The sequence below is a fragment of the Ctenopharyngodon idella genome, chromosome 15, assembly GCF_019924925.1.
Source record: "Ctenopharyngodon idella isolate HZGC_01 chromosome 15, HZGC01, whole genome shotgun sequence".
In the NCBI taxonomy this organism is placed as follows: Eukaryota; Metazoa; Chordata; class Actinopteri; order Cypriniformes; family Xenocyprididae; genus Ctenopharyngodon; species Ctenopharyngodon idella.
Genome location: NC_067234.1, coordinates 27,473,422 through 27,496,210, shown reverse-complemented (window position 1 = coordinate 27,496,210; position 22,789 = coordinate 27,473,422). Strand labels below are relative to the sequence as shown.

Sequence of the window (22,789 nt, the reverse complement as noted above, 5' to 3'; positions counted from 1 at the left end):
GCGCTTTCCCTGAACCCAAAAAAAATCAAGAACGGTTATAAGACTTGCTGCCACGCCCACTTAGCACCTGCTTAACCAGTCTGACCAGTCTCTTCATCTGACTCAGAATGACTCACTAATGCTGTTGTCATTAAAGGCACATGTTTATTATCTATTTAAGGCCTGAAGTCCTGATTTTGCATGTCTGCAGCACAGTCACAAGATCATAGTACATCTCAATTGTAAGTCAACTGAACAAATGTGATACATTTAGTACTGTTTGTTCTATTACACGAGGCTGTGGGTTCCCTAAACACATGGTTGGACTATCAATTGTATCTAAAGTTACATTATGTTCTTTAGCATTCCTCGTTGCCTCTAACTGGAATTCTTTTAGGAAAACAAAACAAAACAAAACAAAACAAAACAAAAAAAAGTTCCTTCTTGCCTCAGGGTTATAAACCCTGCAGTACCAGTCCAGTAAATGACATACCTGGGCTGATCTAATAAAAGAACTTCCCGTTACGAACGTCACCCAAAAAAAACCTAGACCTGACAAGATACGTCAAAATACGCCTCAGGCTTTCACTACAATGTCAGAATAATAACAAGTGTCAAAAAAAAACTCATTTCAGGTTGGGAATGAGATGATTATTGTGTTTAATTTTCTGAAATAAATGGCTCAAGTGAGCATTAAACATTTCTGCATTCATTTTAAATTCCCTTTAAAGTTGTTTGCCTCATTTTTTAGCATAGAAAAGAGACTTTAGGCAACAGATTAGAGAAATTACTGAAATCGATGACTGAAGAAGCACAAAACAATCCAAAACATGTTATTTCCATTGGTCTTTTATTATTTTAATACAAAACGTAGAAATCACATAACCCTGGTGGAAAAACGTGTGTGCATGAATATTTAAGAGCGTGTGGACAAAATGTTCTTGTCGCTCTTGGCATCAGTTGATGTGTGGCATACTGTGACGCAAAGGTACCGTCCAAAAGACAGATTTTGATGCCTGCGGCCACTGGCAGAGGATAAAATCCATGGTGTTTCGAGAGCACACATGCATCGCCACACATCTCTCCGTGTTCTCCGGAGGCCACTTATTTGGATCCGAAGTAGTCGACCACCCCGCTGCCCTTCAGGCCGTCGAAGAAGAAAAAGTTCCTGTGCGGAGCATCTCTCTGAGACAGCGCCTGTCAAACACATGCAAACAAATCTCCTTCAGACACATCAGACGCCACAGACCTAGAATTCTGTAATTAACTGCTTTGATCGAACGCGTCGGACACATTCTCTGTTGTGGCGACGGAGACTGATGGGCGAGGGGCAGCGAGGAACAGAGAGCCATATGCGAATTGCAGCCTGTTTCATCATGCAGGGAGATGGCGAGACAGCCTGGCTTCACTCCACCGCCATGTGGGTTCAAGGCCTGCCCAGCCACCGCCTCCGAGACCATGGCGTTCACTCCATCACCCCACACAGCCCTTATCCCCACCCTCACAAAGACCCCACCGCATCCCGGTCTGGGCTATGACATCACCCTCTAAGAGAGATATTGACGTTTAGCGTTTACTGTATTCCGCTGTGTGTAACTGGAACGGTTTTGTGTTTTTACATGGACTATGCAACAGGAGATCCTCTTTCTGTCCATAATCCAGGTGTAATTATCCACTCTAGACTGACTGATTACATCACTACGCTTTGGGTTATTTAATCTCGTTCAGTTTATGGAATCATATGAGAGGATTTCAACCGCTCTCCGCTGGATTTCATCAGTGACCGGAATATTACCTCGTCATTTCTGGCATTAACACACCGTCAACAGATAAAACTTTTGGATTTAGCCCAGATTCTGATGGAGAGGGCAGCTGCCATGCGCTTCTCACTGTGCCTCATCAGAAAAGTCACTTTCGCAGCTAGTGAAAGCGGATGGAGAACCAGATTGAAAGGTAAGATGGAGGAGGAAAAAGCAAAGTGAGAAAACACATTTCGCTTTTTTTATGTATAAATGGAACAAAAAAAGTTACAGTAAATAAATCTACAATCAAGAATTTAGGCAAGTATAAAGCCCAAAGTATACTTGGGCCATACCCGCACACCCTGTCCACGTGCAGCCCCATTTTTGAGACCGTGCGGACGGTCTGCGTACAACAGTGCATGTGCGAGTGACTTGAGTGCTTGAAAGCAGCAGTCCACTAGATAGTGCGCAGACGCCGAATGCGTCTTTCCGCGCTCACGGCCAAAGGAGTATACTTTGAAAGGCTCGTGGTCGAGACAGAGCGGAACGCGGAAAATAAAGTATACCTGGGCCTTAAGGCCTGAGGATACCAGCATAGGGTCCTACCAAGATTGCTCTGGCCACTGCTCATTTTTGAGGTACCCGTCTCTACTGTGGAGAGGTTGGAGAGTAAGATGAACAACTATTTGAGGAGATGGTTGGGCGTTCAGAAAAGCTTCTGCTCCATAGGCCTGTATAGCACAGGTAGCTACCTGCAGCTGCCAGTAACATCAGTGGTGGAGTAGTGTAAGGTAAAAAAAACATGGCAGGCTATGATGCTGCAACACAGTAAAGATGCAAGAGTACGTCAGGCGGACATTTAGGTTAGAACGGGTCGCGAGTGGTTAGCTGGCAGAGCATTGAGGGAGGCGGAGGAGCACCTGCTGACATTGTCGGGTTTTAACTGATGAAACATCGAGGAAGGGGGGTGCCCATTTGATAACCCACAGAAGCCCTAAATTCAACCTAAACACAACTCAACTTAAAGTTTGATGAAGGCATTTTGAGAGAGCAAGAAGAGATAGTGGTGTTAATGGATCACAGATGGTGCAGGGGGAGTGCCTGTAAATGTACATATTTTGCATAGACATTTAAATGGATCAAAATCTCACCTTGACTATCTCTTGTCCAAGAACACCTCCAACTACAGCACACACTGGGGACATCTCAGAGAAACAGTAACTGTGAGGAGAAAACACAAGCCGGGAGTTGTAGTTAACTTGGAGACATTTCGTTTTTATGCGTATACTTAGTATATGCGAACAGCCGAATGCATATACTCCGTTTGATAGTGTGCACGAACACTAGAAAGTTTCATCTTTGTCCAGTCTGTATCATTTCTCTCCGTAAGGTATAATTAATAAAAATGTCTTTGTACTCATTTAAACTAAAGTTGTGCGTTTCTCTTAACCACTTTACGCTAGCACTCATCCAACACTGGCGCCTAATCCGTTTCTTTTTTGATTGTGAAACAACAGGCCAGGCCAGTGTTGTCAACGCGAATGTGCGACCTGAGCGTAAAGAGTATGTGCAGATAGAAAAATCGGCCTGTGCAATACACGCGTACTATGATGTAACAAAATTGTCACGCATGGAATGTCAAAATTACCATAAATATAAGATTCTGACTTGTAAAAAGCATTCACGTCCTTGTAGAACTCATAATTACAACTTGTAAACTCTGAATTTTCTGAGACCTCTGACTTGTACCTTGTGAACGCTGTACCACCTGAACGTGGCAGATTCATTTTGGCGTTTGCCGTTGGCAACAGAAGCTCATAATACGGAGTCTGAGGACGTGAACAGCTCTGAGTAGAACATCACAGGTTGTTATTTCGTAATTATGGTAATTACGACATGGCACGAATGCCATGGATATGTATACGTAGATGCCGCATTTGAGTGCTTCAGACAGGTCGACGTGTCCGCCATTTTGGAACGGCCAACATTTTAATTGCTGTTGTCACTCACAGTAAATAGCAATGAGTTTTCCATGATGCAACAACATTGTGCAGCCTCTGGTTGTAAAAACCGCAGAGATTCAAATTTCCAAAGAAATGGGGTAACCTTTCACAGGTGAGAATGTGTTGGTTTGTTTTTATATGTATTAACTCAATGTTACTGGTTGTAAAACTTTTATTAGTTTAGCAATTATAATGTTTGACAAAATAAATCCTTTGGAAATAATCTGCAAAATAGACTTCAGCAGATTTAGATATTCATATATGCCTATGGTTGCAAACGCACAGTCAACTTGCTCTTGAGTGTTCACGGACCGGCTTTGACCGCTCCAATATGGGGGTTGGCTTACATATAGAAACAGCTGCTATTGAGGCATCTATGTATATGTGTCTATAGTGAATGGAGCATGTATACATACCCTAGTGTATGAGGAAGTATACTTTGGGCTAAACTGAGAGAAAATCAGTTTAGGTGTCTTTGGACACTACATTGCCTCCCCCTTCCCCCCAACCCCCCACGCCTGCCTCAGTGGCAATATGCAAAGTGTTGTTTTGAACATTTGTTGTTTAAGAAGACGTGACTGGTTAAAAATAATTCATAAAAACGCCTGCAATGAGTTCTATTTCATTGCACTCTGTTGCACTTGAGAACCTAGTCAGGGTCTGGTGAACCTGACACCAGACTTAATTATCTTGGTCGTTTACCATCTAGATTTCCATATCCTTGGTTGTTAAGAAAAGAAAATTTGAGAAAATTAATGTGAACATCAAGTTTCTGGGTCAGTAAGTACCTGACAAAGGTGTTGGGGAGCAGCTCCGAGCTCAGGCCCATGGTCTCAAGAACATCATCGCGGATTTGCAAAAGCAGGTGAGAGTCTTCAGCAAAGCTGTCTGGTTGAGGATCGCGACCTTTATCTGTGCGAAACTTCAGAAGCACTGTTGGAGGAAGTAAGAGAAACTGAGTGGGGAAAGAGTGGGTTTTCCACATTAAAACAGGACATGAGTGAAGGAAAGAAGCGTTTGAAGATTTGTATAGCACGTGAAAAGGCATTCAGCCCCTTTAGGCTATTTTCCAAAGTATCACTTCCCCTTTTTGACTGCCCACCATCTACAACACAAAGAACCTCAGCCCACTGCATTTCCACCTGGCAGCGAAGCACACACACATATATGAAAGAAACACACACCCACTCATTCATGTTATCTCACTCTATCTGACATATAGATCAAATTTTAAGTTTCATAGCTGAATTTCTTTATAGAAATTTCTCCAGATTGTGAAAACAACATCTGAGGGTTTGGAAAAAAATCATTGATGTAATAGTCGCACCACTGGGGTGATAAAACCTCAAATAAATCAGTGAGTTAAGACAGAGGAAACGGCTCTTCCTCAAAAGCTGTTTGAACTGATGTGTGGTATTTTTGAGCACAGCAATGTATTTAAAGTCTTGCTTCAGTGCACAAATAGGAAGTGTTATTTTTTCCATAAATGTAATACTAGATGTTGAGGGAGGGGCAAAGGTGCCGTCAGAGTCTGTTATAATGATAGAGAGGTGCGGAGGTGGCATGTTTTGTTTTTGAGAGCCACTGCACATGACTGGCCATGGACAACCTGTGATGGAAAATGAGCCAGTCTCAGTGAGGACACCAGGTGAGCACTAGTATAAAAAGAGAAATGTTGACTATAATTACACAGATCGACAGGCCCTCCTCCTGATAACGGTATACAACAGACTACAGGAAGAAACAGCAATGTGTTCAGTCACCTAAACAAACTGAAAAAAATTAACCACTTAAGGCCCTGTTTGCACCTGGTATCCATCTCAGATGATATGATCACAAGCGGTCAGCAAAATAATAAAATAAAATAAAGCATATTAGAATGATTTCTGAAGGATCATGTGACACTGAAGCCCGGAGTAATGATGCTGAAAATTCAGCTTTGCCATCACAGGAATAAATAAAACTTTTTAAAATATATTCAAATAGAAAACAGTTATTTTTAAATTATAATAATATTGCACAATAGTACTGTAGTTTTGATCAAATAAATGAAGCCTTGGTGAGCATGAGAGACTTCTTTCAAAAATTAAAAACTGGCCACAAACCTTTGAACAGTAACGTATAATTATGGGTTTTTCAAATCTTTTTTGAGATTGAAGATCAATCAGTAAATTACACAATTTACGAAGGAAACACCCATTTTTCAAACTTTCTTTCAGATTCTTTAAATTTTAAATTTATTTCAATAATCTGAAAGTGTACCTTGCAGAAGGAAGTAGTCTGAAGGAATGCGCTTTATATTGCTTTTGGCTTTCTCATTAGTCCAGTCAACCTCCAGGGCTGCTTTGAGAGAGCAGAAACTGGCAGTCTACATAAAGAGAGATAGAGGGGAAAAGTTGCATTAACTTAAAGGGTTTGTTCATCCAAAAATGAAATTTCTGTCATTACTACTCACTCTCATGTCGTTCCAAAACTGTAAGACCTTTGTTCATCTTCAGAACACAAATTAAGAAATTTTTGATGAAATCCAAGGGTTTCTGAACCACACAGACGTCATTGTGGTTTGTGCAACATCATTGCACCTTTTGAGGTCCAGAAAGGCATTAAAAGACAATAGTCAACATGACTACAGTGGTTCAACCTTAATGTTATGAGGTGACGAGAATACTTTTTGTGCGCAAAAACAAAACAAAAATAACGACTTTATTCAACAATTTCTTCTCTCTTCCCTGTCAGTCTCCTATGCTGATCACGATGTGAACGCAGTGCAGCGCTTAAGTTTTCTACATTCCAAAGATGAACAAAGGTCTTACGGGTTTGGGACGACATGAGGGTGAGTACTTAATGACAGAAATTTCATTTTTGGGTGAACTAACCCTTTAAGGTTGAACCACTGTAGTCACATGGACTATTTAACGATGTCTTTACTATCTTTCTAGGCCTTGAAATTGGTTATGATGTTGCTGTCTATAGGTCAGAAAGCTCTCAGATTTCATTAAAAATATCTCCGAAGATGAACGAAGGTCTTATGGGTTTGGAACAACATGAGGGTGAGTAGTCAATGACAGAAATTTCATCACCCTTTAAGGTTGAGAGGTCATGGATATGAGTGAAAACTGAAAAATATAGTTTACAGACATCAAATCAACCAACAAACTCACCTTTTTCACCATTGTAGTCTCATTGGGGTCGACCTTCGGTTTCTTTGCCTCAGGACCATCATTGGCCTCATTAGACCCTTTCACCACTTTGGGCTTTTCTCTGGCGAGTTTGAATAGGAACATAAGTTTTTTTCCCCCCACATGAAAATCAAACACAAACACCTTTTCATTCACATTTCCTGACTTACTCTACATAGTGATGCTCCTGGCCGAGGTCGGAGAACATGTATCCATGGTAGCCAAACACGTCTCCACAGAAGACCTTAATGTTCCTGGAGGCACACAGCTGGTCCACTCGCACCATGAGGTCTTTGGAGCACCTGGTCAGACAAATCTGAACAAAACAACATGCATTAATATGTGGTTGTTTTCAAACCAGTGACCTTGATGTATGCTTAAAACGCATCTTGCTACCAAAAACTTGGAGAAACAAAGGTTTGGCAATGACAGACAACTGACCAGAACACTGGCACTCTTATCCAAGGTCCCAAACCTCTCACACCCCCCATTTTGGGTTTGAGATAAGAATGGGGTGGCGTATTAATGCCCATCTGAGATACTAATGGCATGTGCCATGATGCGTTAACTGGGTGTATCTTGAAGGACAGCTGAATCATCACTGTATCTGCTGCTGGTTTGTTTACCATTGATTTTGGTTGTTTACTTTCCTTGTCAGAACACCATCTGTGACCTCATAACTTAAAGTACATCTGAAATGAACTGATTATCTGAGCAGGCCTTTTTTTAAGCGATGCTCAAAGGTTACACAATCCACACCTGGATATCAACAACACTTCTAAGAAATACTGTTGCAATGAAGTAGTGCCCTAAGGAGTAACACCTTCACTACTGTTCAAGTTCATCTGGGACATTATGAAACATACGGCGAGACATTGTCTTTTGACACATTCTTCCTGTGAGCATTATGCGCCTCAAGGCAGCCAAACGACTCCAAAGAACACATCTTTATCAAGCAGTGACCCCTAGAGGATGCAAAGAAAAAAAAAATCATGCCACACTGGAATATCAATCTGAGATACCAGCATCTACCATATGCCTCTGCTAAATAGCTGCCACTTGGCATTTCATGACGTCTGTGCTGGCAAGTCTTTAATTCAGTTTAGGTTCCTGGCTTTAGTCCTCCACTGCCTTCAGTCCTTCAAACCGTACACCCCAGCCAGGCCACTGTGAACAGGTTCTTTTGGAAACCTAGCATACTATTCTCAAAGTAATGAAAGTGTAATTAGAAAAAGAAAAAAACACTAGAAAGGCCCTGTGACTATTAAATGTAATTATGGTAAAGAATAAACAATACATTATTTTCTCCTTGTGTATTCTACAGAAGTAAGCCATGCAGGTTTGGAACGACATGAGAGTGATAGCAGAATTATCTTATTTTCCTTATCAGAATTTAACTAATCATCTCACACTGATGTTATATATCAAAGCCCATTTCCACAACATACTTATGAGATAAAAAGTAGAAAAAAATGGCATACTAAGTTATAATTGAGATAATAATTTGAAATTATTACGTCAAGTCTAAATGATGACATGCTAAGTCATAATTATGAGATAAGCCAAAATTATGACATACTAAGTCATTATGAGATCATTCGAAATAAAAAAAAGTCATTATTATGATAAAAATGTGAAATTATGACAAGTAATAATTTAAAAAGTTATAACTGACTAAATAAATCAACTTTGTCATAATTATGATGTCATAATTTCAATTTATCTCATTATTATGACTTAGTATCTCATCATTATGGAGGTTTGTTTCCGCCACAAAATAAAAAAATAAAAAAGTAATTGCGACTTTTCATCACACAGTTCTGACTTTTTTCCTCAGAATTGCGAGATTTAAACTCGCAATTGCGAGTTATAAAGTCAGAATTACGAGATGTAAAGTCACAATTCTGACTTCTCGCAATTGCGAGATTTTAATCATACAATTCTGATTTTATATCTCACAATTCTGACCTTTGTCTCAGAATTGCGAGATATTAACTCACAATTGCGAGTTATAACATCAGAATTTCATGATATAAACTTGCAATTGCTGACTTTATAACATGCAATTGTGAGTTACAAAGTCAGAATTGTGAGATATAAACTCGGAATTCTGAGAAAAAATGTCAGTCTTTCCCCCTCACAATTGCACACTATAACACGCAATTTCGAGTTTAAATCTCGCAATTCTGACTTTATAACATGCAATTGCGAGTTTATATCATGAAATTCTGATGTTGTAACTCGCAATTCTGAGACAAAGGTCAGAATTGTGAGATATAAAATCAGAATTGTATGATTAAAATCTCGCAGTTGCGAGAAGTCAGAATTCTGACTTTATATCTCGCAATTCTGACTTTATATCTCGCAATTCTGACTTTATAACTCACAATTGCGAGTTTAAATCTCACAATTCTGACTTTATATCATGCAATTCTGAGAAAAAAGTCAGAATTGCAAAATGTAAACTCACAATTGCAAGAAAAAAAAAGTCAGAATTGTGAGAAAAAAGTCACAATTACCTTTTTTATTTTTTATTTAATGGCGGAAACAAGCTTCCATACATCATTGTGACTTTTTATGTCATCAATATGATATAACAAAGCATGATATTTTTGTCCTTATGTAGCAGAAATGGGCTTTCATACATATAAATTGATTATTTGTGATTCTGAAAATAAAAACACCTGCACTAGCAATGCTTTGTACTTGTTGCACAAAACATTCTAGTACTTGTTGTCTCAAATGATCTTTTCATGTATGTACAGGTCCTGATGACAAATTAATTCAGTGTATTGTTGGCTTCCACTTTACTAAACACGTCGTTTAGGAAATCACATGTAAATAACACGACACATAGACAAGAGAAGACAAAGACATATACACGCGATGTTTTTTGTGCGCTTCTCAACGAAATATCAAGAGAAGCAGATAAAAGAGAATAGATGATGTTAAACCCCCCTCCTCTTTCTGTGTCCCACCATCTCTTCCCCCTCCTCCTGAACTCTCACTAGCACTCCCAGAGGGAGAGTTCAGACGGCTCCCAGACAGAGAGAAGATGAAAGACTGACTGTCTGTGCTTTGAACAAGGTATGTATGCTGACTGCATCTTCCACAGCCAACAGAGTCCTGATTTAAAGAAAATATTGCCTGGAACATATCATATGCTTGGAAAAGAGCACACGCTTGGAAAAGACCAAGCTCAAAGTCTCAGATAAAAGTCTAGATCTAGTGCCTAGATCTGACGCTGGCTGTTCATAGATGGGTTCACGCTGAGTTTAAGGGAAAAACAAGGCAAAAAAGAAGTTATAACCACCCTAAACAAAAATGATCAATTGTGCATAGAGACATCTAGTGGATATGAAAAGGCGCAAAGGAAAATAATCTATCATATATGAACCTCAATCACACCTTCAAATTACAGCAAGTCAAACAGACAATTCATGTCCACCAAACTTTCCATAGAAATATTACATTTCTTATAGGATTTTTGTACAAAAATTGTAATATGTGCTGTAAAGTTGCATGACAAATTTGGTCCAATGCTGTTTTTGCAAGATTCTATTCTATTTTATATTTTACAATTCTCTTTTGTTTCTAAAATATTTGTGTCATTTTTTACTTGATGACCAGTTATCAAATATAATATAAAAGATCGTCCATCTGTCTTTCGTATGCTTTAGTTATGTCAAGTCTACAGATTATCCAGTAAAACAGATTGCTCTGGCACTCACCGCATCAAACTGGAAGAAAAAGTCATCCGGTTTGCTCTCCACTGGATCGATGTCTGCCTTCACTTCCACCATTGGGTTGAGGAACTGAGCTCTCTCCAGAGAGGCCTGAGCCTGGTTCTGACCATCTGCATCCACAGGAATCAAGAACTGAGCACGCCTGGACTCCTCTGTCACCTGATTGATGGAAGTCATAGAAAATACCACTTATTTATGTAGCTGTCAAGGTGGTGTTATGAGCCTCAGTCACCATTTAATTTTATTGCATGTCTTTTCCATAAAATAAAAATGCATTCTGCCTTACATCTCCTTTTCTGTTCCACAGAAGAAGAAAAAAAGTCTGATTTGGAATGAGGGTGAGCAAATGATGATAGAATATTGTGAATTATCCCTTTAAGTCAGTCAAATTGATACCTGCTCATGGTCCAGGAGAGTCAGTCCTTTGACTCCAGCCAAAATAAGGTTCTTTGCTACTTCTGCTCCAAGACCCCGGAGACCAACAAGAAGTACACGTGATCCCCTAAGTCTGAAAATGCATAATTTATATACACGTCATATATTATGTTGCATTATATTGTTTATTATTTATGCACACCTAGTCCAAAAATGAATTAGTGGGGTGACCCTAATACACCACTTTTATTTCAGACAAAAAGCACGAATGTGAAAGATACACAAATAATGCTTATGATTTCTGCTAGAGAATTCCTTTTAAACAGTCGAAAAAAATGGCTTAAAATAACATGACTACATTTGTTCTTTATGTACGTTAGCGAGTTGTCCACAAACCTCTTCTGAGCATCCAGACCCCAGAGGCGAATCTGACGATCATATTGTGCAGCCTCCTCCTCGCTGATAATATTGTCTTCTTTTTCGATGGTATCAATCATTTCAGAATATTCCCGCTTTTAATAATAACTTGTAAGGAATTAACTGTGAGGTTAGTTTGACTATTCTACGCTATGTTTTTTCCACTGCCCATTCAATTGGACAGAAATGCCGCTTTGTGATACTCGTAAAGGCGCGCAATGATGACGTATGAGTTGGGCAAAAGCGCCAGATTCAGAACGCAACAATGAGGCTAAAGCTAAGCCAAGTTGTGAATTAAAAGAAATTAAACGATACGGTGCTACTTTACACAATATTAAAAGCAAAAAAGACTTATGAGGCACTATGCCACTTTAATTTGGTTAATTAATTGTTTTACAATTTTACCCTTGGTTTTTTTCTTTTTCCTTTGTTTATGCACGTTTTTTGTATATTTTTTGTATATTTTTCCTATTTTCATAATTGTTTACACTAGTATGTAATTTATATGTTTAAATTCTTATAAATTCAAATTAAATGATTTTGCACTGTGTACATCCCTGACTTTTTTCTCTTGTTTCTTAAAAAATAATAATAATAATAATAAAATAAAAACACGTCCCCCATAGAAATAGGAAAGAATATGGTTTCCTATATTTGTTTTGTCCAAATATCATTAAGAATGTTGTCCTTTGCCATTCTGTTATGATCTACTTACATATAAACAGAACCTAAGTCTACTTATAACATGGACTCATAATCACATTAGAAATTCAAAGAATAAAGTTTTTTTTTAACACTCTCAAAGAATGATTCAAAGTCAGTATATTAAGATCATACTAACTTGATTTTCATTTTAAATGGATAATCTACAAATAATAAAAGTCTTAAACAACCATATAGAGATAAATATAACAAAAATATGTTTAGCTAGTGTACATCACTGTTTATATCATTAAATTATGTTTCCTTGGTGCATGCTCAATATAAAACTCAACTACTATTTTAGTCTATAAAAAACTGTGATGTTTTAATTTAAGACAATATAGTTTAATGAAGAGTGGATTATATATATTTATAGACATAACCTATAGAGTATACAATAATGTTCCCAAGCAAGAACTTTGATTATAACATTTTTATTATTTTTTAAATAATTTTTACACCAAGCCAATACTATTTCATGTTACAGAATACTCAGCATAGCTTATTTTTTTTGGATATTACATAATTTATACTTAAAGAGAACAGTATAGTTTATTTAAAGTATATTTAACAGTATATTTAAAGCAATAGTTCTCAAGCATGGGGCCAGGGGCCTAACCAAACAGGCCAGAATGACTTAAAATTATTTTAATTATTGTTATTATTACTATAATAAATATTAATAATATAATTAATATATTAAAACAATCTAACTTCATTCAAATGCTAAAAAAACACATAAACAAGAAACTGAAATCACGTTTTTCCTCTTAATAACCATTGTTTTATTGAGTAATCTGGAATCCGAAAATGTATTGTGATTCCAGATATATATGGTCAAAAATAACGTATTGTTCTTTATGATCCGATCGGTCATTTCCGTGACAGACGACGTCACGTCGTATAAGCCCGCCTCTTCTCCTTGGAGAAGAAGCGTCGCCATTTTAAGTGAATGAGTTTCATTTCACATCGCAACTGTAGGACGGAGAACCTCAGGAACGTTTTCAACCTGTTTCTCTTTTAAACTGTTAATGGGGAATTGACTACTATGAACTGAATCTCTTCCTAAAGCCAATCAACAAGTAGATCAAAGTCAAGTAACGCATAAGACAGTTGATTTTTTGCACTGAATGTAGTACGTTAGAGGAAATGGCTGTGGAAAGCATGACTGTCCATCCAAACTCCCCAACAGCCAACCACGAACACAACAGCCTTCTCACTGACGAAAGGTCGAGTAATATCATCATATTTCTATCCAACTATTGATTTGTCCTTTGCTTTTTTCCAAAAACAAAAGCACGGGCATTTGCTTTTTTTCTTTCAAAGGGATTAAAGTCGCCTTTTCTGGGAAACGTACAGAGGTAACGAAACGCCATCTTGAAACGTTACACAGCGCAATCTGGAAGGTCATAAGCGAATCAGGAAAACATTCAGAATATGATCAAATTTACATTTTCAGTCACTTTTCGAAGCTTTTTAAGTGATCGAAGACCAAGGGGTCCACCACTACGCCAAAACATTGCTCCAGTAACTCAATGTTTTCATCACAGATAAAGAACGGACGGACAAAAGAAAAAACACGAGTAACGTTAAATTAGATCTTGGTTATTAACATACAATTAAAATCTTAATGACGATCGCAAACTGTACGTAATGTGGCGGATAAATAGTAAAATTCATCCCCGGTAACGCATTAAGGAATTTGTATCTTTAACCATCGCGAGGCCCGGACAAAGCTAAAGCTAACAGTTAGCCGACGACTAAGTAAAATACAACAAAAACACGGCTAACGGAAGCTAATGAATAGCCACGGACTAGCATGGATTATAACTTGCCAGCTTGATTAACCATTCTTTCAATTCATTTAATTAGTCATCGAATACAGTACGATTAAGTTTATCTTAATGTAATATCATTATTTAAGCTAGGCGATGTTAATTTTTCACCGTTTAGTACTTAGCTTGTGTGCTAAGAGTCACGAGCTACGCACTTAGATTCATTGGAGACGTCACTAAATAACAAATATCTGCTTATTCCTTTAGGATTTTGCATGTTTAAGTTCTCATTTTAACGTTAAAAGGCAGTATATAATCATAATCATACCACTATATTTATATCACAAATAGTAGGTTCTTGGAGTGTACTCTTATTTTTTAAAATACATTTAGTTAGTAAATCTATTTTTAATCACTTTTTTATTCTTATGTCTATTATAAAAGCTCACTAATTTAGCATGAGAAATTTAGTAACAGTACGACATTTTAATAGGAGCAAACAACGAAAATTATTTGTTTCCTTATTTTTAATATGTTTTGGCTTCCTTAAGTGGTTAAAAACTGTTCCTCAAGTCTTCCACGTCAGATCAATTGTTGAGTTGACAGTAGGAAAATATATCTTATTGTTAATAATCTGTTAAAAGTTCCACAACAGGTGCCCCTGTTTTAACATATTCTAGTTTTGTTGTAAACTAGTTAGCTTTATGTGCACATGCATCCCTTATGAACCAGTGATTTGTCCAATGTCTCAGAAGCATTCAAGGTCTTACCAAAACATGAAGCAAAACACAAAGGTTCTTAATCATACCACCATTGTCTGCAAATGCCCCAAATGCAACCTTTCACCTTCCATAAAATTCATTTATGCATAAATTAATATTTCGCAGTAAGTATTTTCAGTTCATTAGCAGAAATATGAAGGCCATTGTTTTGTAGTCAAATTTGTTTTGTCTTTGCATGATTTTGTATCTTATTACTTGGATACTTACAGTGAACAAAGTTTGTTAGAACCCTTTCTTTAGTAAAATTAGAGGTAGTTCTCAAGCTGTATATATGCCAAGATTTCCTTGCAACATTATGTATGACTAAGCAATCCTTGGTTACTTTGGCATCCTTTCTTTTGGCAGTTGTTTTTGCAAGGTGTGTTAGACAAGTAAATAATACAAGTGTGGCCTGGTTTTTGTCTGACCGTATTGTTTTGGCACTTCAGTATGTTCTATAACAAGCAGGAGTGAAAGATCTTCCCTCAGACTCATTTTGTTAACTGCTGAAACTTTTTTTATTCACAACATGATATAAACGCTTCTGGAGATTGTTTTGACAGAGATGGAGGGATTTGTAGTTAATGCAGTGATAATTTATCCTCTGTAATACTTTAAAGACATTAAATGTTCAGAGGAGCAGATGACATGAGTCATTAGCCTAATTTAATGTAAGATCTTGTTCACAAAATCCATTGAGAAAAGAAGTTTGTATCTTTATTGTAATTGTAAAAAAAGCTTTGGAAGAATCCTGAAAAGAGGATTTAAAGTTCAGTAGAATAAGTTTTGTTTTCTAATAAAGTTTCATACTGATTGTAAGATGTAAGTATTAAATTGTCATCACATACTGATTACTAATGGTTGCAAGTAAAGCTTTTTTTTGTACTAGTTAAAGAGACTGAAATACATTATAAACATTATGCAGATGTGTCAGCTGGTTTAACTTCTGTGGTAATTATCTTGTATCTTTTAAAAAGTATATCACACACAGCTTTGCATTGCAGTTCGTCTGGTATCACATGCTCTTGTCAGAAGTTGCTTTGCAGGGACCTGTTTTTATAGGCCAAAGTTGAGGGCTTAGTTGATAATGTTTTGTCAGTGCACAATTCAAAAGTGCAGCAATGTTTCTGTCTTATGTAGCAACTCCTTATCATAGTTGTAAAGGGCAGTCCTGCCTGAATGTAACGAGTGTTTACCAGGTGTCCTGTATATACTTTTTATGTTAGATCTTCTATAAACAGCGGCTCTGTAATGACTCGGCGGGTGACAAATGAGCAGTGAACATTTCACACCATTAGTGTGATGCTTGAAGCAACTTAATTATAGTATTGCGTCTGTAGATTGGCAGTTGATCTCTCTTGCCCTTCAGCTCTACCCACACTGTCTGAAAGTTTAAAGCTCAAATGCTGATGTTTGGTTATCTACACTGTAAAGACATGTGAATTGTTAGTAGCCAGACCAGCAGAAGTCGCTGTGTCAGAATTAAAAATGAAGGCCTACCGATAAAGCAATCAATAGAGTTAATGTTCTGTTCTGCACAGTTTCTGACAACAGTAACCTTTGTGCAACTAACTGGTTATCAAAGACCAAGAGTTTTCGAATTGTAGTGAGTCAAAAAAAAAATTTCTAATGTCCTATGTAGTCCTGTTCAGAGTTGTGATGTTCTTGCTGTGTTTTCCATGTCAAACAGGCAAGAAGATGGGGAACTGGAAGAAGGCGAGTTGGAGGACGATGGCGGAGAGGCAGAGGTGCCCAGCGGTGAGGGAGCTGATCCTCAGGATAAACCTCGCCACAGCAAAGAACGTCATGCCAGTGAATCGGATGATGAAAAGTCACATCGGCGCAGGAGAAAGAGAAAGAGGGAGAGAGAGCGTGAAAAAGAAAAAAGGAGGGCCAAGAAAAAGCGTAAATCAAAGCACAAGGTAAGTGTTTATGTTGATAATGAAAGAAGCACTGCAATTATTTGACCAAAAAACAGTAAAAAGGGTAATATTGTGAAAAATGTTTACAATTTAAAAGAACTGTTTTCTATTTTAATCTATTTTAAAATATAATTTATTCCTGTGATGGCAAAGCTGAACTTTCAGCAGCCATTACTAAAGTGTTCAGTGTCACATGATCCTTGAGAAATCATTCTAATATGCTGATTTGCTGCTCAAGAAACATTTCTTATCATCAATGTTAAAAACAGTTGTGCTGCTTAATAATTTTTCAGTTGAAATCACATCAGTGTGTTTAACTAGTAATGCTATAGTAAATATATTTGGTTGAAACCATGATACTTTTTTTTTTTTCAGGATTCTTTATGAATAGAAAGTTCAAAAGAACAGCATTTATTTGAAATAGAAATCTTTTGTGACATTATACGTCTTTACTGTCACATGATCAATTTAATGTGTCATTGCTGAATAAAAGTTATTTTTAATCCTACTGACCATCATCTTATCAAATGTATTTGTGTGTAATGCAGCGTCACGCATCCTCCAGCGATGACCACTCAGACTACAGTGATGACTCGGATTACAGTCCCAGTGAAAAGAGGAAATACAGGGAATACAGCCCTCAGTATCCTCCCACTGTGAGTGAAATATAATTTTTATTCTATTTAAAATAACATTTATATTAGTAAACATTTAGATTTGATTAATTTAAAGTAACACTCATAACACAACAACTCCTTAGACTGGCCAGCCAATCAGATTAGGTTTTAATCCCAGTCTGTAATTTCTAGTCTCAAGGAGGTTACCCTCCTGCTGCCTCTGGTCATGGAGGTCCCATGCCAAAGAAAGGTGGCTATATGAAGATGGACAAGCAGGGGTATGGTGGCTATGATGACTATGAGGAGGAAACATATGAAGGCGAAGAGGATGAGGACATGGGTGATGATGACTATGATGATTTCGCCAAGGAATTAAACCAATACCGCAAGGCCAAAGAGGTTGGAGGCGGTCCACGTGGCAGAGGTGAATGTTAATTTCAAAATAAGACAAATAAATTAGCTTGAATGGTTTTGGCTGATTACATATCAAGAGAAGTGCTATACATTATCCTCTAATAATAAGTAGTAGACCTATGGAGTTTATAGTTTAGTTACAATGTCATAAGTATGACAAGTATCGCGTGTTCAGTGTCTGCATACTTCATTCTCCGGCTCAAAGAAGTGTGTGAATTCACACCAGTGTGCCAGCGTCTGTGTGATTACATCTGCTGACCCTCATTACTGTCACACAGGTGGCAAAAACCGCATGAAGAACCAGAGAGGTCGAGGCAGAGGAGGAATGAGGGGGCGTGGTGGGAGAGGAGGTGGCAGAGGGAGAGGACGGGGCAAAATGGGAGGAGAGAATGATGATGGTGATGGGATGTATGGAGATGAAATGGAGGTGGGTCATAATTCACAATTTTAACACCAAACAAAGCTCATACAACATATCCAGTATTCTTATAAGGAAATATAAGGGAATTTTAATATTGTGATTTCCAGGCCTAGAAAAAATTAAATCAATTAACAAAATCCTAAAAAAAAAAATATATTTTTATAGGGAATATAGCTCTGCTATAAAATATTGCAATTTCTGTGATCGCAATTTCTGTAAATAATTTGCAAAAATCGTGAGTAACTGGAAAAGATTTGATTTGTCAGATTTCCCATCTATTCCATATCTGGGATTATTGTCATTATTACTAGGCAAGCTACACACATTAAATCAGTCAGTTTGTCTTTTACTTCCTCTGAAGCATGCATGTTTTCTTTGACAGTATGGAGATGATGACTATGACAACATGGGAGACGATGACTTTGATGACTATTCAAAAGAACTAAACCAGTACAGGAAATCGAAGGACAGAGGGAGGGGTGAGTTCTGCTTGGTTAATCCACCTTTTTCCTGAGTAAACAAAGAGCGCTGCCATGATGAATTCCAACTTCCGCTTGGATGCTGTCCTGTTCTGGTCTCCATAGGAACACATTGTCAAAACGGGGTAAAATGAGCATCTGAATTAAATAAACTTTAAAGACACTTTTTGAACATTACTAAAAATAAAATTGTTGGCTGCTACCTAACAGCAATAAACTGAAAAAAAATTATTGGAAAGTATGTGTTTTGAGCACCAGCGAATCTGAAGAGAATGTCCGTACACAGCACCGTATTCCTTTGATTTTTTTTATGCTAGACTGGCAATAGCAGATATGGCTTGCAGCACTTAAAATACTCCCCAAATAGCATATATGTGCACTCTAATCATTTTGAGGACAAAATCCCAGAAACTTAATCCTGATCGGGAGCTGCATGTAGGATATGAGCGCTCATAAATGTTTTCAGTAACTTCGGACAGCTTTGTGTCATATACTGTAGCTACGCACTCATTAAACTTTGATGAGTGGGGCACTGACAAAAGACAGTCACTGCAACACTGTAAAGTGATGGCACTGTGGAGCCATGTGCTTTTTAAACCATTTTCATAGGTTTAACATTACATTATCAGCTCGGAAAATACACAATTTTGACTAGAAACACTGGAGTCCGAAAATGTAGAGCATCATTCCAGTAGAGTCGGGCATGACTTCCGTGTTTAGAAAAAAGTGGATAGATGTGGAGGTAAAGCAATATTTATGTTTGAGTGTTTGGCATTTCTAACCTCATTTTTGTTTTCTTCAGGTGGAAAAGGTGGACGAGGTCGTGGGAGAGGGAAAGGAGGTCGAGGAATGAACCGGGGCAGAGGGAGAAATCGAGGGAGGGGCCGTGGAGGAGACCAAGGTCCTGATGAAGATAACGGCGGAGAAATGGACATGGGCGTAAGACAGTTCTTCAGATTATCCACTTGGTTCTTAATTAATCAGCGTAACATAAATTAGCATAATATATGACATATTTGTTCTCTGACTGTTTTAGGATGGATCTGGAGGCCCAAGGAGACATGAACAGGAGAAACATGGGCCGGACAAGAAGGGGAAAGCCATTTGTAAATACTATATTGAGGGCCGCTGTACTTGGGTAAGCACAGTAAGATAAAATTAGTTGAAACAAAATTTAGATGTCCTTGTTATATCTGAGTATTGAAAGAACGTTTTGTATGTTTAAATAAATGAATCATGTCTAACTAATAAGATGACATAAAATCACATCTGACTTCTTGACAACGATAGTTATTTGTGTACTAATTGCTGTCAATTTATCATCAGGGTGACCACTGTAACTTCAGTCATGACATTGAGCTGCCTAAGAAGAAAGAACTCTGCAAGTTTTACATCACTGGCTTCTGTGCACGAGCAGAAAACTGTCCCTACATGCATGATATCCTTTGGTCATTTTGCTTGCTGTTATTGTCATATAAGATCTTATTATCTATAAAAGGAAAATTTGCACTCTGAATGAGTAAGAGTTTCCACATGTGTCAGAATAATTCCTTGACTCCACTGCACGTGATTTCCCTTGCAAGTTGTTCCATACCACAGGGAACTGTGTGAATGGCGAGGAGTGCATGTTCTCTCATGAATCCCTAACAGAAGATACTCAAGAGCTGCTGGATAAGGTGGTCATCAGATATTTTAGATGTAGTTGTAGTGTTGTTGTTGTTGTTGTTGTTTCTGTGCACCCTGACTAACATCCCATATTTTTTTTCAAATGAAGATGCTGGCAGAGGATGCAGAAGCTGGTGCAGAAGATGAGAAAGAGGTTGAGGAACTGAAAAAGCAAGGAATTAACCCTCTTCCAAAACCACCCCCTGGTGTTGGTCTTCTCCCAACTCCACCAAGACCTTCTCCAGGTGATTCCTCCACGCCTATGGAATTTGGAATGCCTGGTGCTCCACATGGTAATATCCCTCCAAGTGGTCCACCAGCTCCAGGCCCTGGTGCTGGCCCAGGTCCTGGTCCTGGAGTTGGGCCCTGCCCAGGCCCCCCTCCTCCTTGCCCAGACGGAGGCAACTTCCAAGGGCCACTAAACCCCAACGGTCCTCCACCACCTATGGGTCCACCACCTACCTTGTGGAGGAAATGCTGGGAAGAAGATCCCCTCCTTGTTTGAGATTGTGGTGAAGCCCACAGGACAGCTAGCACAAAAACTGGGTGTCAGGTTAGCTATCTTTTTCTTTCTATCAAGTCATGTTGGTTTACTTACTAGCCGCATACAGAATATACTGACACAGATGCACTCTTTACAGAGGACCAGGTCCTGGCAACGCTGCTGCAGGTTCTGCAGGACCTCAGGGCCCTCCTGCAGGTCCCCCAGGTGCACCTCCACCTCGCTTTCCCGGTGCCCCACCACCAGGACACATGGTTCCAGGCGGTCCTCATGATATGCCTCCTATGGGCCCATCTAACATGAATCAAGGCCCTCCATCAGGACCGCCAATGATGCAGAATTTTGGCCAGGGAGAAGGACCACCAAATCCGGGCATGATGCCTCCAGGTGGTGGATCATCTGGTAACAACTTCTATGATAACTTCTACCAGCAGCAGCAAGTCATGTCAATAGATGGAGGCGGAAGAGATGGTGAGTTCATATCGTATTTTAACTTTGGTTTTGTAAATTCAGATTTCATGCAAAATTATTTCATGCAAAAGCACAGTTGCATTTAAGCATTTGTTAGATGTTTTTATCCAAATTGATTTTAAATTTTATCAGTACATACATTCCCTGAAAGTCGAACCAATGGCCTTGTTGTTGCTAGCACCATTCTCTACAAGTTGAGCTGATGTGAGCTGCTTTATTGCCGTGTTCTATTTCTGAAACATTAGTATTCAGTCCCCATTCTTTGCCTCCCGGTACAGGTGAAAACTTTCAGGGGGCTAGGTGGTGGAAACTTCAATGATCAGTCACCTGGGAACCAGAACTCTGGAAGTATAGAGGGTGCAGCTAATGTAGGCCCATCTAATCCGCCTGGGATTGCAGTGCCAGATTTCTTGCCCCCAGCGCAGCGTGTGCTGTTTATGAGACTCCAGCAGAAACAGCAGGAGGATGAGGAGAGAGCCAGGAGGCTGGCTGAAGGAGGAGGAACTGAGAGGGAGAATGAAGGTACTATTGCACAACTCCATTACTTGAGCTGGCAGCATTCAATACAATATCACACAACATATATTTTCTGTAGTAACAACATGCATAGCTTTTATACAGGAATGTTCCCTTTGTACCAAAATACTCTATAAGGAAGCTTTTTGATTATTATAACATTTTTGTCATACAAATAGCTGAGGTTTTCAAAGTGCTGACTTCAAATGTGTATGTTGCCAAGGCTATTTCTGGTAAGGAAACATCCCAAGGACTCTGCTCAGAGCTTGACCCTGCCCAGGACTTCATAATACTGTAAACATCCTCTAGCCTGGGGTTGTGCAATCTTGTCACAAAAATATCTTGTCCCTCCACTAGATGGTGCTTTCTTGCACTAACACTACTGAAACTAACAGAGGCTGCATGCTTTCAGACAAGACTACCAGTAAAAGAAAATCAGATTGAGCTCTAAATCTGTACACTCCCTTTTACTTACAGGAGATTCAGCAAACTGGTATTCTAGTGAAGATGAAGATGGTGGTGGCAGTGTCACTTCCATTCTCAAAACTTTACGGCAACAAACCCAGACCCAAGGCCCTGCCAAGCAGGATGGAGCTCCCAGTGACCCTCGTCTACAAAAGTCTCAGCCCGCACAGGCACCCAGCCGACCAGCAGACCCCCGGCTGGCCCGAGATCCACGTCTGTCCCGGAACACAGACTCTCAGGCACCCGAGGCCAGTGCTTCATCCTCCCTATCTCCTACCCCTTCAGACCCCCGACTTGCCCGGCATGCAGCCGCCCATGCCCCTAAACCCGAGCCTCCGCTTGTGTACAAACCCCCTCCGTTGACCGCCCCTGCCAGTAATGAGGAAGAAGAGGGTGAGAGGATGCTGAGGGACAAACCCGTGCCCATCCCTCTCGACCCTTTAATGGGCATGGCTTTGCGTGATCCCCGCTCCCAACTACAGCAGTTCAGCCACATCAAAAAGGATGTAGTCCTGAACAAGCCTTCCTTTTCTAAGGCGGTGTTATGGAGTCCTGAAGACCTCATTCCTATCCCCATTCCCAAACAAGACTTGCTCCCACTGCCCCCTGGCATCCCTCCAGTTACCGCCATGGATCCT

At 39.0% G+C, this 22,789-nt stretch overlaps 2 protein-coding genes and 1 long non-coding RNA gene across 4 annotated transcripts; 2 read left to right on the top strand and 1 right to left on the bottom strand.

Annotated features, from left to right (window-relative positions):
• Positions 1–812: 812 nt before the first annotated feature.
• sae1 (SUMO1 activating enzyme subunit 1) lies at positions 813–11,693 on the bottom strand. Of its 2 annotated transcripts, XM_051861549.1 has the most exons (9): positions 11,421–11,687; positions 11,046–11,157; positions 10,635–10,808; positions 7,074–7,219; positions 6,886–6,985; positions 5,987–6,092; positions 4,513–4,657; positions 2,873–2,942; positions 813–1,176 (listed from the first exon to the last, which is right to left on the bottom strand). In XM_051861549.1, exons 1-9 carry the CDS (start codon positions 11,519–11,521, stop codon positions 1,084–1,086), a joined length of 1,047 nt encoding a protein of 348 aa, XP_051717509.1. In that variant the 5' UTR covers positions 11,522–11,687; the 3' UTR covers positions 813–1,083. The 2 variants fall into 2 exon arrangements, with proteins under 2 accessions (XP_051717509.1, XP_051717510.1); XM_051861550.1 differs by lacking the exons at positions 2,873–2,942; positions 4,513–4,657 and having other exon boundaries at positions 11,421–11,693.
• Positions 1,185–10,766, top strand: LOC127495101 (uncharacterized). Its single transcript, XR_007925057.1, has 5 exons — positions 1,185–1,932; positions 6,461–6,557; positions 6,664–6,774; positions 9,915–9,990; positions 10,584–10,766. It is a non-coding gene; the product is annotated as an uncharacterized LOC127495101 (long non-coding RNA).
• Positions 11,694–12,994: 1,301 nt separating the features above from the next.
• On the top strand, positions 12,995–22,406 carry zc3h4 (zinc finger CCCH-type containing 4). Its single transcript, XM_051861548.1, is given in 15 exon segments — positions 12,995–13,372; positions 16,370–16,601; positions 17,150–17,257; positions 17,411–17,642; positions 17,911–18,059; positions 18,436–18,532; positions 19,335–19,471; positions 19,569–19,670; positions 19,859–19,970; positions 20,099–20,208; positions 20,307–20,660; positions 20,662–20,750; positions 20,839–21,170; positions 21,449–21,692; positions 22,164–22,406. Coding segments are annotated over 14 exon segments (2,175 nt in total). The 5' UTR covers positions 12,995–13,292; the 3' UTR covers positions 21,490–21,692; positions 22,164–22,406.
• The last annotated feature ends 383 nt before the right edge of the window (positions 22,407–22,789 follow it).

Coding starts and splice junctions, on each gene's coding strand:
- sae1 (XM_051861549.1), bottom strand. CDS start 11,521: ATGATTGATACCATCGAAAAAGAAGACAATATTATCAGCGAGGAGGAG. Junction 6,986..7,073: donor CAGGAGCATCACTATGTAGA/GTAAGTCAGGAA, acceptor CAAACTCGCCAG/AGAAAAGCCCAAAGTGGTGA. Junction 2,943..4,512: donor CTCCCCAACACCTTTGTCAG/GTACTTACTGAC, acceptor TTCTCCTCACAG/TTACTGTTTCTCTGAGATGT.